The sequence below is a fragment of the Drosophila santomea genome, chromosome X, assembly GCF_016746245.2.
Source record: "Drosophila santomea strain STO CAGO 1482 chromosome X, Prin_Dsan_1.1, whole genome shotgun sequence".
NCBI lineage: Eukaryota > Metazoa > Arthropoda > Insecta > Diptera > Drosophilidae > Drosophila > Drosophila santomea.
The window spans coordinates 8,781,738-8,796,433 of record NC_053021.2 but is presented as its reverse complement, the minus strand read 5'-3'; the positions used below and the strand labels follow the sequence as shown (position 1 = coordinate 8,796,433).

General features: G+C 45.4%; 5 protein-coding genes across 23 annotated transcripts in view; 3 read left to right on the top strand and 2 right to left on the bottom strand.

Moving 5' to 3' along the window:
- Positions 1–170: 170 nt before the first annotated feature.
- Positions 171–954, top strand: LOC120455924 (glutaredoxin-related protein 5, mitochondrial). The gene is made up of 2 exons (XM_039642451.2): positions 171–582; positions 650–954. Exons 1-2 carry the CDS (start codon positions 264–266, stop codon positions 838–840), a joined length of 510 nt encoding a protein of 169 aa, XP_039498385.1. The 5' UTR covers positions 171–263; the 3' UTR covers positions 841–954.
- A 78-nt stretch (positions 955–1,032) lies between these two features.
- On the bottom strand, positions 1,033–1,754 carry LOC120455925. Its single transcript, XM_039642452.2, has one exon. It carries the CDS (start codon positions 1,510–1,512, stop codon positions 1,033–1,035), a length of 480 nt encoding a protein of 159 aa, XP_039498386.1. The 5' UTR covers positions 1,513–1,754.
- Positions 1,755–2,221: 467 nt separating this feature from the next.
- Positions 2,222–5,569, bottom strand: LOC120455922 (myotubularin-related protein 10-B). 3 transcript variants are annotated; one of them, XM_039642447.2, is made up of 3 exons: positions 5,134–5,569; positions 4,934–4,950; positions 2,222–4,884 (listed from the first exon to the last, which is right to left on the bottom strand). In XM_039642447.2, the coding sequence occupies exon 3, from the start codon at positions 4,864–4,866 to the stop codon at positions 2,311–2,313; it is 2,556 nt and encodes an 851-aa protein (XP_039498381.1). In that variant the 5' UTR covers positions 4,867–4,884; positions 4,934–4,950; positions 5,134–5,569; the 3' UTR covers positions 2,222–2,310. The 3 variants fall into 3 exon arrangements, with proteins under 3 accessions (XP_039498381.1, XP_039498378.1, XP_039498380.1); XM_039642444.2 differs by having other exon boundaries at positions 2,222–4,950; positions 5,134–5,568; XM_039642446.2 differs by having other exon boundaries at positions 2,222–4,950; positions 5,149–5,568.
- A 392-nt stretch (positions 5,570–5,961) lies between these two features.
- On the top strand, positions 5,962–10,855 carry LOC120455923 (SH3 domain-binding protein 5). 4 transcript variants are annotated; one of them, XR_005616781.2, is made up of 6 exons: positions 5,962–6,308; positions 6,364–6,426; positions 6,496–6,914; positions 7,335–7,409; positions 7,498–9,233; positions 9,762–9,899. XR_005616781.2 is itself a non-coding variant. In XM_039642448.2 (6 exons), the coding sequence occupies exons 1-6, from the start codon at positions 6,267–6,269 to the stop codon at positions 10,000–10,002; spliced, it is 2,031 nt and encodes a 676-aa protein (XP_039498382.1). In that variant the 5' UTR covers positions 5,970–6,266; the 3' UTR covers positions 10,003–10,855. The 4 variants fall into 4 exon arrangements, 3 of the variants coding, with proteins under 3 accessions (XP_039498383.1, XP_039498382.1, XP_039498384.1); XM_039642448.2 differs by having other exon boundaries at positions 5,970–6,308; positions 7,498–8,688; positions 9,762–10,855; XM_039642449.2 differs by lacking the exon at positions 7,335–7,409 and having other exon boundaries at positions 5,968–6,308; positions 7,498–8,688; positions 9,762–10,855.
- A 620-nt stretch (positions 10,856–11,475) lies between these two features.
- LOC120455920 (Ca(2+)/calmodulin-responsive adenylate cyclase) overlaps positions 11,476–14,696 on the top strand; it is a 31,808-nt gene continuing 28,587 nt past the window's right edge. For 5 of the 14 annotated variants that reach the window (XM_039642433.2, XM_039642435.2, XM_039642438.2 and 2 more), the window contains exons 1-2: positions 11,478–11,835; positions 12,623–12,737. The gene's annotated coding sequence lies outside the window, so the exon portion shown is untranslated. Of the gene's footprint in view, positions 11,836–12,622; positions 12,738–14,696 lie in introns of all 14 variants that reach the window. The other 9 variants (XM_039642442.2, XM_039642440.2, XM_039642443.2 and 6 more) reach the window with 6 other exon arrangements.

The following is a 14,696-nucleotide window of genomic DNA, read 5'->3' as shown; positions in this document are numbered from 1 at the left end:
TGGATATAGTAATAGTAATTATATAGTTACATTATATAATATATAAAATATATATAATTTACATAAATACATAAAATATTAAAGTATTGAAATATTCCAAAGTTTCTTGAAATGTTTGTAATCGAAAGCCGTTGGGTAATCGATAGTCCGTTCAGTCGCCACTCGAGCTATCGATACATTTCAGCTGACACTTGAACAGCACTTGTTTTTATTAGATAATATTGTTATATTATTATTTCACCGAGAAAGTCGCCGCCGTCAGAATGAACCGAATTTGCCAGAGCCTGTTGCGTCCAAGCTACCGTATGCCCGCTGCCCTCACCGGCGGAGCAAGTGCATCCGCCACCACGACATCGGGCTCCATTCTGTGCCGCTTCTTTGCGGCGGATGCGGCAACCGGCGCGGCGGTGGACAAGGCGACGATGGACAAGCTGGTGCGCACCAACAAGGTGGTCGTCTTCATGAAGGGCAATCCACAGGCGCCGCGTTGTGGCTTCAGCAATGCGGTGGTGCAGATCATGCGGATGCACGGTGTCCAGTACGATGCCCACGATGTGCTGCAAAACGAGTCCCTGCGACAGGGTGAGTTCGCTTCACATATGTATTAGCCTTCAATCTTTTTATCCGAACCCAAACCAATCGCTAACAGGAGTCAAGGACTACACCGACTGGCCCACCATTCCGCAGGTGTTCATCGATGGTGAGTTCGTCGGCGGCTGCGACATCCTGCTGCAGATGCACCAAAGTGGCGATCTTATCGAGGAGCTGAAGAAGGTGGGCATCGTTTCGGAGCTGCTGAATGTGGAGGAGGCCAAACAGCAGGACGACAAGGCCAAGTGACGGATTCAATAGAGCACCCAAAGATCAAACCCCTTCCTAAATATGTTAGCCACGCAACGTTTTTATTATTAAATGCTTAACTCGTAACGACAATGCAGTGCATTGTAATTTAAATCAAAGGCATATTACGATATACCAGACTTTGTAGAAGGAATAACTTTGATGTAGATATAGACCCTCTGTAACAAGAATTCATCTGCGAGTGGTGCGCCTCTCGTCGATTTGCTGCAGGACGGCCAGGATGCGACTGCGTGCCTGCAGAGCATCGCCCACCTGCAAGAGGGAAAAGCAGCGCTGTCGATGCTGCGGTTTAGTCATATTTACCAGGATCTCCATAAGGTTGTCGGCTATGGAGTGGCGCATCGTTTCCTCCGACGGCATGGGTGGCGTCACGCGACTTGGACGCAGTTGAGTCGATTGGGAGGCGGCACCATTGAGATGCCTAGGTGGCAACTGGCTCCCCACATCCTGCTGTTGATCCCTTTGCTCCTGAATTTCAGTCTGCTGTTTCATCTCAAGATCCTGTTTGTCAGTTGGAAGCATTTTCTGATCAATCTTAATGTATTCCCCTAGGATCTCATGATCCTCTACTGCTATTGGAAGCTGCTCAACTTGAACATCAATTTTTTCATGCTTTAGGTCCTGATTCTTAGAATTACTTGATGGCTCCATTTGATATCGATCCTGATCTTCAATTATATGATTAATTATGATTTTTATCAAATAGCCCTTAATGTTCTTGAATATATTTTGGTGTTACCCATTTCGCTGACTTTTAAATCTATATTCTCGTGCCAATAACAAATTATAATAATAACATCTATATAAGTTTATCATAATTTCCATTTGCTATGATTATAACTGCAAAACCAGGATAACCATAAAATGGACTCCTAAATAATCGGGAATGAAACAGTTATTTATCGAAGCTTTAAGCCATGTTAACCCTTGTGCAGTCCCTGTTTTATTATTGGTTAATTATTTAGAAATCTTAAACGCTCATTTTGTTGATTTTACACTTTTGATTTATTTAAATATACATATCGATATATTTAGTTACATACAATATAATACATATTGATTTAATTGGTGTTTTCGTACGCTTCGTTTTTTGCGGATTTGTGTTTTGAATTCGTTTCACATCAATTGCTTGTCGTTAAGTTTGTTATTATTATTATTATTTAGTCAATGTTACTTTTACTGTTGATCATGCAGCAATGCAATGCTGTTTAGTGGTAGTAAAACGAAATAAAAAAAAACTTATACCATAACTTGCTTATTAGTTAACAATAATCAAAGGTGTTAAAAGCGATATGCCATGTATATGTGAAGGAATTTCCTCTTAAATGTTTTCTGTTTTTGTTTTTATCTTTTTTTTTTGTTTTTGTGTGTAATACTTCGAAAGTTCAGCGTTGAAAGTAAACAAGTGGAACGAGTGTGTGTGGTTGTGTGTGTGTGTGGTTGTGTGGATCAGACAATGGACGACTTGTCCAGGAAGGAGGAGGTCTCCATCAGCAGCTCGCTGCTGCTGCTCAGGATATCGTACAGCTGGAGCGGCGCATCCCCGGCGATGGGATTGCCGAAGGGAAAGAACGACGATAGCGTCGATAGCTGCAGATTGCCGTTGACGGATGTGAGTCCATTGGTGGGCGTGGCGGCCTTTGTTGTCGTCTTCCTGCGCCGCTCCACACCGTCCACGAACTCGGCCTCATCCTCCTTGTCCGGCTTCTCGTCCTTGAGCCGATTGGGCCGCGATTCACCGGTGGACTCGTAGAACGCATCGGGCAGATCGTCAAAGTTCTGATACTCCAGGCAGCGCTGTATCTTCGCTATGTTGCTCAGCAGCAGGCGATGGAAGAGATCCACCTGCGGCTGGCCGCCGCCGCGAATGTCCAGAATGGGCAGCCAGCGGTAGTAGCACTGATCCCACACCTGCAGATCGAAGATCCGGTGGGCCGGCTGCAGGTAACGATCCTGAGGCACTGACGAAGCGGTCGGAAAGAGCTGCGGATTGATGGTGTTGCGCGAAGGCGTGTGTCCACTACCAGCACCATGCGTTCCCTTATTGCCCACCGCCAGGGATCGGCGATGCGCCGCGGCGCCAGCCTGGACGCCAAGATCGCCCCTTTGGCGCTGGTACAGCGGATTGCTGAAGAACATCTTGTCCTTGTCCGAAAACTGTTCGCCCCAATCCCAAACGGGACGCTGGACGAGCTGCGAATCGCGCACCGCCTTCAGGCGCTGGGCCTGCGTGTCAAACTGGAAGGTATCGAAGATGGGCATGAAGCACGAGTCCCACAGCGTGGTCAGGTACGTCTGCGTGAATTCGAACTCGTCGGGAAACTGCTGCAGCAGCTGCCACACGCAGTCGAGGAAGAGCAGGAACACTGGACTCTGTTCGCTGTCCAGCAGCTCGGCATTGCCGCCGGCTGGCTGGGCAGGATAGACATGACCCAAGCGCCGCTGAAACGGATGCTCCAAAGCTACCCACTCCTTCTGCACCAGCGACTGAAAGCCATCGATGGTGCGGAAATGCGGATCGAGCAGCAATTGCGTTAGACTGCTGATCACACAGCACAGATCACGGCCATTGGACTCCTGGAGGACACAGGTAACGGCGCTGCGCAGCGTGGCAGCCGCTTCACTAGCGTAGCGTAGGCACAACGACACATAGAACAGCCAGTTGGTCTTTTCGAGTAAACCCAGGTACTTGTCATCCTGCAGCATGAACTTCTCCGGCGTTTCCGGCGTGCACAGGCGCCTCAGCTTCTGATAGGCACGCAGCACATCCTGAATGCTCGGCAATCGATCCGTTAGCTGCAGCAGCTTCAGCTGCCGTCCCGCATCACATTTGCGCACCAGCTCCAGCATTACATTCTCCGATTTGGTGTCCTGCTGCGCAGCCGGCTGCAGTTCAGCTAATCTGACCAGGGCAGCGCTGCTGCCATAGCTGTACACCCAGAAGGCAGCTCGTGAATCGCAGAAGGCGCGCGACAGATCCAGGAAACGATCCACGCTGCAGCTCTTCGGTATGACGAAATGCGGCGGCACAGTGTACTTGCCCGCCTGGAGGGGATTCTGCAGCAGCTGAACACTGGCACTGCTCACCACCTGCCACTCGGTGGCGCCGCAACGTATCAGCTCCCTGGCCCAATCATTCTTCGTCGCATACATACTAGTTCCCGATGCGCCCAGCGTCGAATAGTACGGCTCACGGTGCGCATAGGCGAAGCTCAGGTCATGCCGCATGGGATAGGCGAAACGCACCAATGCGGAGGCAATCAGTTTGCCCTGATCACTGGCACCGAACATCTTCGAGTCCTGCTGCTGGAAGGCGAACTTCAACAGGCGAAAGTTCTTGCACACAATGTGCAGCGCGGCAATGCGACCGCTTATGTTCTGCTGCTTGAAGGGCTCCAGTTTCTTGCGCCTGCTGATTCCCGCATGGCTGGCCATGCCGCGCGCCGCCTGCAGCGCACTGGCAGCCCGTCCCAGCTCGGCAATGGTGTAGATATGATCGATGTTGTTCAGCGTGATCTCATTCCGGCCCACATAGGCGTTCTCCTGGTAGAGATCCACCAGTGGTGCTGTGCTGGCATGATTACGCTTCGCATGCAGCGGAACAAAGGCCAGCTTGAAATTGGTGACACTAAGCAGTCCGAAGGTGGCCTCCCTATGATGATAATCCGCTGGTGTGCCCGACGCAGACGTTGTGGCTGTGAGCGTGGAGCCACTGCCACCACTGCTGTCCATCGGATCGATGGGTGAGTACATGTAGGCCGGCGCCGAGGCCACTATCTGTTCGCCCTGCAGCAGACGCGGCTTGGCCAGATGGACGTCCCTCAGATCGCTGGGCAGGCACCATTCGTTTGTGTCCGCTGTGGCGCGCAAATCTCCCGGTAGCGGTGCCACATAGCTGGTGAAGGTGTTGCGCTTGTGGTGGTCAGCACTTCCGGCGGATCCCGGTCCACCCAATCCACCGCCGCCGCTGCCTCCGTGGCCGCCGCCGCCGCCGCCCGTGGCCATTAGTTAGTCTGTACGTCGCTGGAATATTCAATTATTCACCACTTCCTGTCTGGGGCGCTAGCTTTACCGTTATTTCGCTGCTGTCTGTGCCATGCAAGCAGAAAGAGAGAATATGGAGCAAATGAACGGCGAATGGAGCAACAAATGGTTTGAATGGAAAATCAAATTAGAATTATCGGAATCTTTTCCTTTTCCTTCTACTTTTTTTTTTTGTTTTTTCTTTTTTTGGTGGGGGTGATAAGTTTTTATCAGTGAAACACAACTTACCGTTCGGATTACTACCTGTGTGTGCGTGTGTGTGCGAGCGATCGCCGTTGCTGCTGCTGTTGTTGTTGTTGCTGCTGCTGCTGCCGCTGTCGCTGCGGCTGGTGTTTTTGTTGTCTTTGGGTTTTTGATTTCGAATGTCGAATGTTGAATGCGGTTCGAGCGGGGACACTCGTTGTTGGGGTCATCTGCTGGGGTCATCCAACTGCACCATCTGGCGTCTGCACACACGCAACGTCGGTCGCAATGTGCATTTATTTATTTATTTTTATTTGTTCACTTGGTCGCCACAATTCATACGACACACTAACACTCACACACACACGCACACACATGCACGCACATGACACTGGGTGCAATCGGTGCAGTGTGACCAGACGCCAGCAATTCCAGTATTTCGTGTGCGCGTCAAACGAACAGCGATGACTAAGCGATGCTCGTGGAACGCTGAAATGTGAAAAATGTGGATGTTTTAATTAATATTAATATGCTGTGCATTTCTTTCATTATCTTTACGCATTTTAAAACCAAAAATAAGTATATGTAAGACTTGTCAACATATTTCTAGTCTTCCTCCAAATGTATTAGTTTGCACTATAACCGTAGGGATTCTGAGTTCCGATCGCAAGTGAATAGAAGAACTTTATTTTGTTTTTATTAATCCAGGATATTTTTATGAATTGAATGAATCAAGCAATTTGTTTATGCTCTAAGACATGTTTTTATTTGTAATAAAAGACACAATATTGTTTATTTACTTATTCTGTTTAACAATTGCCTTTCTTATCGGAATCGGGAATAAACGATAGTTTCTGCGCGCTTTGCAACGGTAAAAAGCAGCTGACCAGAGCTTTTTCCGCTGGCCAAGCGCAAAAGCTCCGGAGCGTGTTGTCATAATTGTGTCTGCAAAAGCTCGCTTGATTTCCATTCCACGATTGATTCGATTTGCTTTGCTTTTGCTATTCGCGATGTACCGTGGCTAATGAGTCGCATTGCTAAATGCAAATGCAATTGACCCACTGAACGAACCCGCTGCCCCGCTGCCCTGCTGCACTGCATCCACACCAGCAACTCCACGGTGAAATCCAGGCAAGCCCAGCGAATCGCCACCCCAAAATCAGCAGCCCGCAGCCACCATGTCAACGGAGAGCAACACGCCCGTGGATCCGAGGGTCCAGGTAGGTACCCTCTATACATAGCTGCCAAGCAAATTAATCCTTGCGAGCCACTTAGGTGGAGCTGGAGAAGCTGAACTCCGCCACGGACAACATCAACCGCTACGAAGTGGAGCTCGATGTGAGTGGGCGAGTATTGATTTTTCCCCAATTACCCCATTTACTCACCATTATTGCTTGCGATTCCAAGGAGGCCAAGTGCGAGTTCAAGCGTTTGCTGGCCGAAAGTGTGGTGCGGATTAAGGCAGCTGCCCACAAGCTGGGCAACTCCATTGATGCCGCCAAGCCGTACTACGAGTCACGCATCTACGCCGCCCAGCTGGCCAAGGAAACGCAATTGGCGGCGGCCAGCCACGAGAAGGCCAAGTCCATTCATGCCGCCGCCAAGGAGATGGTCTATCTGGCCGAGCAGGGTCTGGGCGAGAAGTCGACGCTGGACACCGCCTGCCAGGAGATGCTCAGCCATGCCGCCAGCAAGGTCAATCAGTCACAGCTGGAGGTAACCGACACCCGCAATGCCCTCAAGATGTGCCAGCTGAAGCTGGAGGTGGCCAACAATCGGGTCGGCAAGCTGCAGGGTCAGCTGAAGCAAGCGCTCCGTGCATCCAGGTAAAGTTCATTGGTTCCCTGCTTAGGGGTTCCAAGGAGTGGGCCAGAACCAGGTCACAGCAACCTCTTGCCACCAGAAGTTCCAAATGTCCGTTTCTCAAACAAAATTTTCCTATTAAATAAGAGTTTGATTTAGGTTTATTTTGATCTAAAGACTGATGCTAAGCTAAAATAATTAGTAAAACATTTAATGTTTATTAGAAAAGATTCCTGTCCATCAGATAAAAAACGACTTGAAATCCTAGGGTATTTTCGAACTTCGGTTTATTGCCGAACTTACGCTTATCTTATTTAATCTTTGGTTTACTTTTAAGTTTTCTATTTGTTTATTAAATTCTAATTTCTTGTATGCATTTTCCTTTTTTTTTTGTTTTTTTATGGCGGACTGCTCTGTCTTCCGTAATTTTATCTTTCTTTTAGATTGCAGCTCAAGCGCAATTTACTTTTGTTGAGATATTTTAGCATTATGCACGCTTTGTATTGTACCCTCTGTTCGTGAGTATCGCCGACTTGATTTGGCCACATGGCCACAGCTGGCAGCACCACTAACCTAATACGCTGGAATCCTTCCCTGATACCATAGGCCGTACTACGAGACCCGGGCGAACTACAATGGACTGCTGAAGGCGCAGAAAACGCGCGTCAACGAGCTGGAGGCGAAGGTCAGTGCGGCAAAGCTAACGTACAACGAGGCGCTCAAGAATCTGGAGCAGATTTCGGAGGACATACACCGGCAGCGCCAGCAGCGCAATAACCTGCTCAACTACGAGGCCATGCTGCGTCAGGTGGACGCCGTGGACACGCTGACGGCGGGTCTGGAAAGGAGTTCCTGTGGAACAGCTGCCGATCTCGAGACGGAGGCGGCCGCTGAGGAGCAGGAGCACGCGGATGAGGAGTACCTGCGCATGCCCGAGCGTCTGGGTCACCACGAGTGCCCCCACCTGCTGACCGATTTCGAGGCGGTGCTCACCTTTCCGCAGAAACTGGCCGGCGGCATGCACAAGTCGGCGAGCACTGGAGCGGCGGCGGATGGGGAAGCCGGACTGGGACCGCTGGGTCTGCACGCTCCCTACGAGGTGAAGTCGGGCAGCGGATCTTTGGCGTCGGGATCCGCTTCCGTCTCAACTTCGGCTGGCGGCGCACCGGCAGACAATGACATTGAGCAGTGGACGGAGATCCGGCTGTCGCATTCGGATAGCACCAGTTCCAGCTACTCGAATCAGTCGCTGCTCGAGCAGCAGGGCCTGGACTCCACGGGCGGCATGTCCGGCGGCCTGGGCCTTGGCCTGGCCAGGAATCATCTCGATGCGGATGCCCAGTCCCAGCACTCCACCTCATCATCCGATGAACCGAAGCGCAAGGTGACCTGCACGACAATATTCCAGGACGATAGCAGTGCATCCAGCGGCGGTGGCCAGCAGATGAGCCGCAAGCAGAGCCTCAGCCAGTGGCTGTCCCGCTCGAATAGCTTCAAGGGCAGTGGACGACGCCAGAGCCTGGATCTGCTGATCGATGCCGGTGACAAGGTGAAGGATGTGTTTAGCTACGGCTTTCAGAAGGTCGGACGCAGCCTGGAGCGTCGCAACAGCGAATCCGAGATGTCCGGCGATTGTGCAGCCGAGGGAGATGCACTGCTCGGCGGCACAACGGACTCACTGGCGCTGACCGGTGGCGGTGCAACTGGGAGTGCAGCCGGTGCAACAGGAGTTGGAGGTGGATCCAGTTCTGGATCTGGATCTGGCGGCGGTGCCGGTGATTTTTTCCTCTTCAGCAGGTCAGTAGACGGTGGTGGTAATGGGGCAAATGGTGGTGGTCGCAGTCTGCTCAACTCGCTGCACAGTCGCCTCACCAAGCTCATTTGAACTCGGAGTGATTTGAAGTCAGAAATCTGATTTCGATTTCGATTCCAAAACCGAATTTCAATTTGAATTTAAATTTGAATTTCGAAACCAAAAAATATCTTTATATACCACCATATGTATACCCGTTCCGAAACAGCGATGATCAGCGCAATTTTTGCACCCATCTAATCCAACCAACCAACCAAACCAACTACAAAAAATGAACAACTGCAAAATTTACTAATAGTACTCAAAATTACTAATATGAACAAAATTGGCTGCTTTGATTTGGTCTCTGCTTTTGCTACTTTCGATCTCTCACAAAATATATCTTTCAAAAACCTAACTGCAACAACTACAACTACAACATCAACAATAATAATAATAATACCAACAACAACAACAACAGCAACAACAAGAACTACAACCATAATAACAACAACAGCACGAACGCACACTCGCTTTAACCTCAAATTCTGTATGTACTGCTCAAAACGCAAAAACCAAAATCGAGAAATATCTGTTGTGTTTTTTCTAAACGTTACCTTTTTCCCACTCATTAACCGCTTGGAATCGCTATTGCCTTCTCCCTCTAAGCCGAGTCATCCCCATATCGCTATCCCTGTCTATTTGAATGTACCTATGTTGAATACCCTGTACTCTGGTTTCGAGTTTAGTTAGAAAGTTATCTTAGTCCGAAACTTATTTTTAACCAAACTGAAAATTATTTTAAATTATAATCGATCCTAAGAATATACGTTGGTATATACTTATAAATTTATAAAACCCTAATGATTGTAAAGTTAACTTGAAGAACTTTAGAGTACCGGTTATCTGAAGGTCGGTTAAGCCCGTCTTTGTTTTAAGTGTTGTAATTGCTTACCTGTCCTATCACCCACTATATATCATATAGTCTGTATGTACTTATCTCTTATCAAGTTTTGTGTTTTTTCGTTGAAATTTCGGTATGCAAAGCTATTACATACAAAACTAACTAACTTTGCAGATCTTCAGAGCCAAAAGAGTTACTGTCCGATGAGCAGGTTGAGAATTTACTATTAAATCACTTGGTGGATGAGAATGGTGCCATTATAGTGGAGGAACTCAAATCGCCAACAACAACAACCACAAGCATGTACCACACACACCAACAACAACAGCAACAACAACAACAGAATCAGCAGCAGAAGCAACAACAAAAGCAACACCATCAGGCACTAAACGTGGTTGGAGCCTTGCTGTTTTGAAACGACAGCTAGATACCCTACACTTAGAGAAAAGCAACACCAAAACGCCCTCAGCATCACACACACTCATACATAAAGGCGGTGATGGGAATGGTCACTTTTCAATGGATGATCGCAAAAGCGCCACAAGAAGTATTGAAAAATTTAGAAAATTTCCCCATTTTTACAATTCCCATCACTGCACACACACACACCTATATGAATTATGGCAAAATTTTACTCTATGAGTAGTATTGGGGCATCTATACGATCGATCCAAAAACCAATTAGTCAAAAGCGTAGCGTACATATCATTCAATACAAAGACATAGACATCAATCCAGATGGATCAGATCGGATTGGATCGGATGAGTCAGCAGGAATCTTTTAAATCCACACCAACGCACTCAGGCACGTGTGGCAAACTATGTTCTAATCCTAAATAAATGATGTGCAATAATTTAGTTTATCTAGTGGCATATAAAATAAGAAAGTTACATTTTATGCTGTTTACAAAAAGCAAATAACTAAATGCTAGTCAACAAAACGAAATCAGTTTATTAGTTTTAGTGTGTACGAGCTAAACCTTCGGCAAACATGATTTACAAGAAGCCCACAAAAAAACAAAAAAAATACATAAGAATGTACAAATAATGGTAAATGTGGCGTGTGCACTGAAAGAAAATGAAGAGCGCGTTGACAATTCGCACAATAGACGCCATACAGCAATATTACTTTATCGAGACATTTGAAATACAAACGGCTAGCAAATTGTCCGCGAATTCTTCGGTCTTCTTCCGCATGCGCCACTGAATGTTAAATAATTGCATATATTAATACCTGCATACAATTATATGAAGTGTATTATACAAAACTGATTGTTTCATTTCGAAAACTGGGCGGTGAGCGAATAAAAATTCTATATTTTATACATTATTTAAGAATTTCAACTCGAACGCAAATGCAGTTTTGGGTCACCATTATTTAGCCGTTAGGTATTTAGTATTTTCGATCCGATAAAATACTCATTTTCATAACGGAACATATTTATTTTTATTAAAATTCCATTTGAAATGTTTTATTGAATTGGTTTTAGTTAAATATAAAAATTGTATTCAAAATGTAATCTTTAAAAAGGAACTAAATAAAAAGAACAAATATATTCGACATATCGATGGACTATCGCAAGCACATCCAGCCCATAATTACGATGGTGCTTTCGCGGCGCGCCGATTATAAAATAGCAAGAGTTAAATATTAATTATAATAATAACCGCACTTAAACTAAGGAAACAACGTTACATCTCACTTTTAAATGTTATTAGCAAATTGGTTTATATTTCAACTAACGCTGTTAATGGCAATTTAACATTGCACCAGCTGATTCGCCCCACATGTGCGATATATCGATAGACTAGCGCAAGCACTGGCGACCCATCTCTACGATAGTGCTTTCGTCCGTCTTCGTGCGTCTTCGTGCAGCTTCGGCTCGACTCGGTTCGCTGTGGTTCGCTTCGACCCGCCGACGGACGCTTTAGTTTGGCTGCAACACCTTGCTGAGAACAGACCGATTCGAAGCGAACTCGAAGCTGAAAGCGAGCAAACCAAACAAACCAAGCCAAACAATCCGAAGAAATCGCGTCGTGAGGTGTGTGTAGAAGCGGTTAAATAACGCGGCGATCTTAACTGTTGTTCTTTTTTTTCGGTGCTGGTGTGTTCCTCTTGCATTGGTCATTTATTTTTTTTTTCTGCAAAGTGTTACTGTGTGTCTCGCGCTGGTTGTTTGTTTTCTTTTTGTCGTGGGAAATGCGCGCGCGCATTTAAGAAGTGGCTGGAAAACTCCAAACGCAGCTGGTAAAGATTCAAGTTTTCCAAAAAAAAAAAAAAAAACGAAGAAATACCAAAAAAAAAACACCTGAAAAAAAAACAACAAAAACACGAATGCATTGCCAGCAGATGATAAAGAAGGAGAGCAAGAAGAAGAGCGCGCCGCGACGCCTTCTGCTGTTGTGGTTGCTGTTGTTGCCGTTCTTGACCGTGTTTGTTGTTGTTGCCGCCTTTATCTGCATTGTCTTGCATCTTAACCCGTTTCGCTTTGGCCTTTTCGGCTCTCCTCTCTCACTCCTCTCCTCCCATATTCCACTCTCCCCCACTCTCCTCCATTCTCCTCCTGTCTATAAATGCGCTTTGCCACTGGCTTTTTCCTCTCCTCTCCACGTTCCTCTGTCTCTTTGCCACACACACACGCCTTTTTTTCGGCTTACGGTGGCAGCAGCGAACAGCGGCAACAACAACAAGAACAACAACAAGCTGCCGCAAAAAATCGATAACGGTATTGGCAGCGGCGGCAGCACAAGAAAACGGCAACAACTTCCGCTTCCCCAAAAGTTGCAAAATGTCACCTGCCCCAAGGATTAGATAATCAAAAAGGGCAAGCGAAGAGAGAGCGAAGAAAAGGAAGAACCAAAAGAGAGAGAGTGAGATTGAGAGCAGGAGCGGGCTTGCCACGCCCCCTCCGCCTTAAAGCGTGGCTGTCACAATTCTTGTTTTAATTAAGAGCCAAACATTCAATTACAACTCGCTTGCCCTCTCACTCGCTCCCTATCGCCGTCTCATTCGCAACCTCTTACTCTCCTCTCAGCCATCTATGCATCTTGAACCGACAACAATAACAACAAGAGATACAGAACAAGGAGCCAAAAACGTAAAAGAAGAAGCAGCAGTCAACTTGCAACACAATCGTTGTTGCTTTTTGGGTAAGTGATTTCCTTTGCGGAATTCAGTTTGAGATAATAAGATACTTTTGAACCTCTCAGCTACTTTATTATGACTAAGATGCAAATGAAATCGGGAGAAGGTTGTTAGAATAGTTTACTGAATAAATAAATAAGCCTATGAGTAAAGTAAAAATTATAAATATATGTACATATATGTATACATATATTATATTTTATGGAATAGAAAGGGAAAAAATAAGATAAATGCAACTCGAATATTAGAACATTCCTCATCTAAACGAAAATAGAATCGAAAACTAGGTACCTAAAATTCTGAGAGTGGAAATTAATTTAGAACTTAAATAATAGAATTATTATTATTTGAAACCTAGAACTTAAAAAAAAACATTTTAAAATATTTGTGAGCACTACTCATAGAGTGTTTCATTTTTTTTTTCAACATTCCAGTAGCATTCATTATTACTTAAATGCAATAATTTATGGCCAATCAGTTTTATGATGTTCATAAAATAATAACTATTAATAAGAAGTATTTGACTAACTAATGAGACTTGACTATTAGAGACTTGATAATTAGAGCTACTAAGCCCGTTTAATGACTTCTATTCATAGGCTTTCATTAGGGATTTTAAATTATTAAACCTATTTATTGTCTGAATCATTAGGGCGATGGCTATAAATAATTACAACCCTTTTAACAAATTGCCATTAATATTATAGTATTAAATTGTGTGTGGTGCAGCTGACACATGTGTTTCTTTTCGCCCCGCCGACTTTTCATATTTTTGTTGTACATACTGTTGTATTTATGTTCTCGGTAGTGAGACACATGCGACAAGCCTCCGTGAAATCACGGGATTCGTTTGATTTTGCTATTTTTAAATGGTCTCCATAGCTGCATGGCTACATGGCGATGATCTCCCCGGGGAAGAATGCCCCTTCCCCAGATGGGTTTCTCCAGAGAATTTCGCTTTGATGTGTGCCTGCGTCTAGGCCACATCGCATTTATTGGTAATAGCACTCGGTGCATTGGCCATCTTGGCCTTCGAAGTCGCTAAAAACCATAGTTACACACACACACACACGAACAATGCAGCCTCTTCACATGCACATTTTTTGCTGTGCTCGCCGCCTTAAGTTCTTATTTTTATAAATATTTCACTTATTGTGTACGCGTACCCACAAAAAGGTCACTGAAAGCTCGTTTTCATTTGGAGTTCAAGGATATGGGTCAAGTGGCTTGCTGGGGTTCCAAACATGTGCGTCTTATGGCCCATCAACACCCACAGATTATCGTTTTTTGGACCCCACAAATACAAAAGAAATAGCATTTCCAAACTTGATAGCCCTCTTAGAAAAAAAACTGCTTTTAAGATATGAGAAATGAGTAGTTATTTATGGTGATATGAAAATAAAATTTTTTTTCAATTCAGATGAATGTTGTTCTGGAATGATTTTGTAGTTCTGATGTAGAATTTTTTCACAATCTAAAGTTTCTTATGCAACATAGCGGTTGGGACAACATTCACAATTCTCTGGGAGAACACTGGGAGATTGTGAACATCATCATCATCCCCATAACCACCTCCCCTGAATCCAATGAAGATGCATCGCTTTTCTGACTCGGTAGTGCCACTGTTGACACGCTCCAAAGTGTTTGCTTGAACCCACAAAGCACCTACAGAATTTACAGGGGCACACGGAAAGAAAAAAAGCTCAATAACCAGCAAAACAAATACAAATAATAATAATAAACGTAGGCGGAAGCTAACTTTAATTGGTTAAACAACAACAAGGCTTCTAAAACAAAAAAACAACATTGTTTTTTTAATTTGTTGGCAGTTTTTGTTTTGAAACTTATATTGGGCCTAATGAAATCTGGTATTTCCTTAATTAAATAAGCAAGGGTATTTTAGGCTCGACTATTGGAAATATTTTGCCCAAGTCTTAAAATTATTGACAAACTCTAGCTCAGCT

Coding starts and splice junctions, on each gene's coding strand:
- LOC120455924 (XM_039642451.2), top strand. CDS start 264: ATGAACCGAATTTGCCAGAGCCTGTTGCGTCCAAGCTACCGTATGCCC. Junction 583..649: donor AAACGAGTCCCTGCGACAGG/GTGAGTTCGCTT, acceptor AATCGCTAACAG/GAGTCAAGGACTACACCGAC.
- LOC120455925 (XM_039642452.2), bottom strand. CDS start 1,512: ATGGAGCCATCAAGTAATTCTAAGAATCAGGACCTAAAGCATGAAAAA.
- LOC120455922 (XM_039642447.2), bottom strand. CDS start 4,866: ATGGCCACGGGCGGCGGCGGCGGCGGCCACGGAGGCAGCGGCGGCGGT.
- LOC120455923 (XM_039642448.2), top strand. CDS start 6,267: ATGTCAACGGAGAGCAACACGCCCGTGGATCCGAGGGTCCAG. Junction 6,309..6,363: donor CCGTGGATCCGAGGGTCCAG/GTAGGTACCCTC, acceptor CGAGCCACTTAG/GTGGAGCTGGAGAAGCTGAA. Junction 6,915..7,334: donor CAAGCGCTCCGTGCATCCAG/GTAAAGTTCATT, acceptor TCTTTCTTTTAG/ATTGCAGCTCAAGCGCAATT.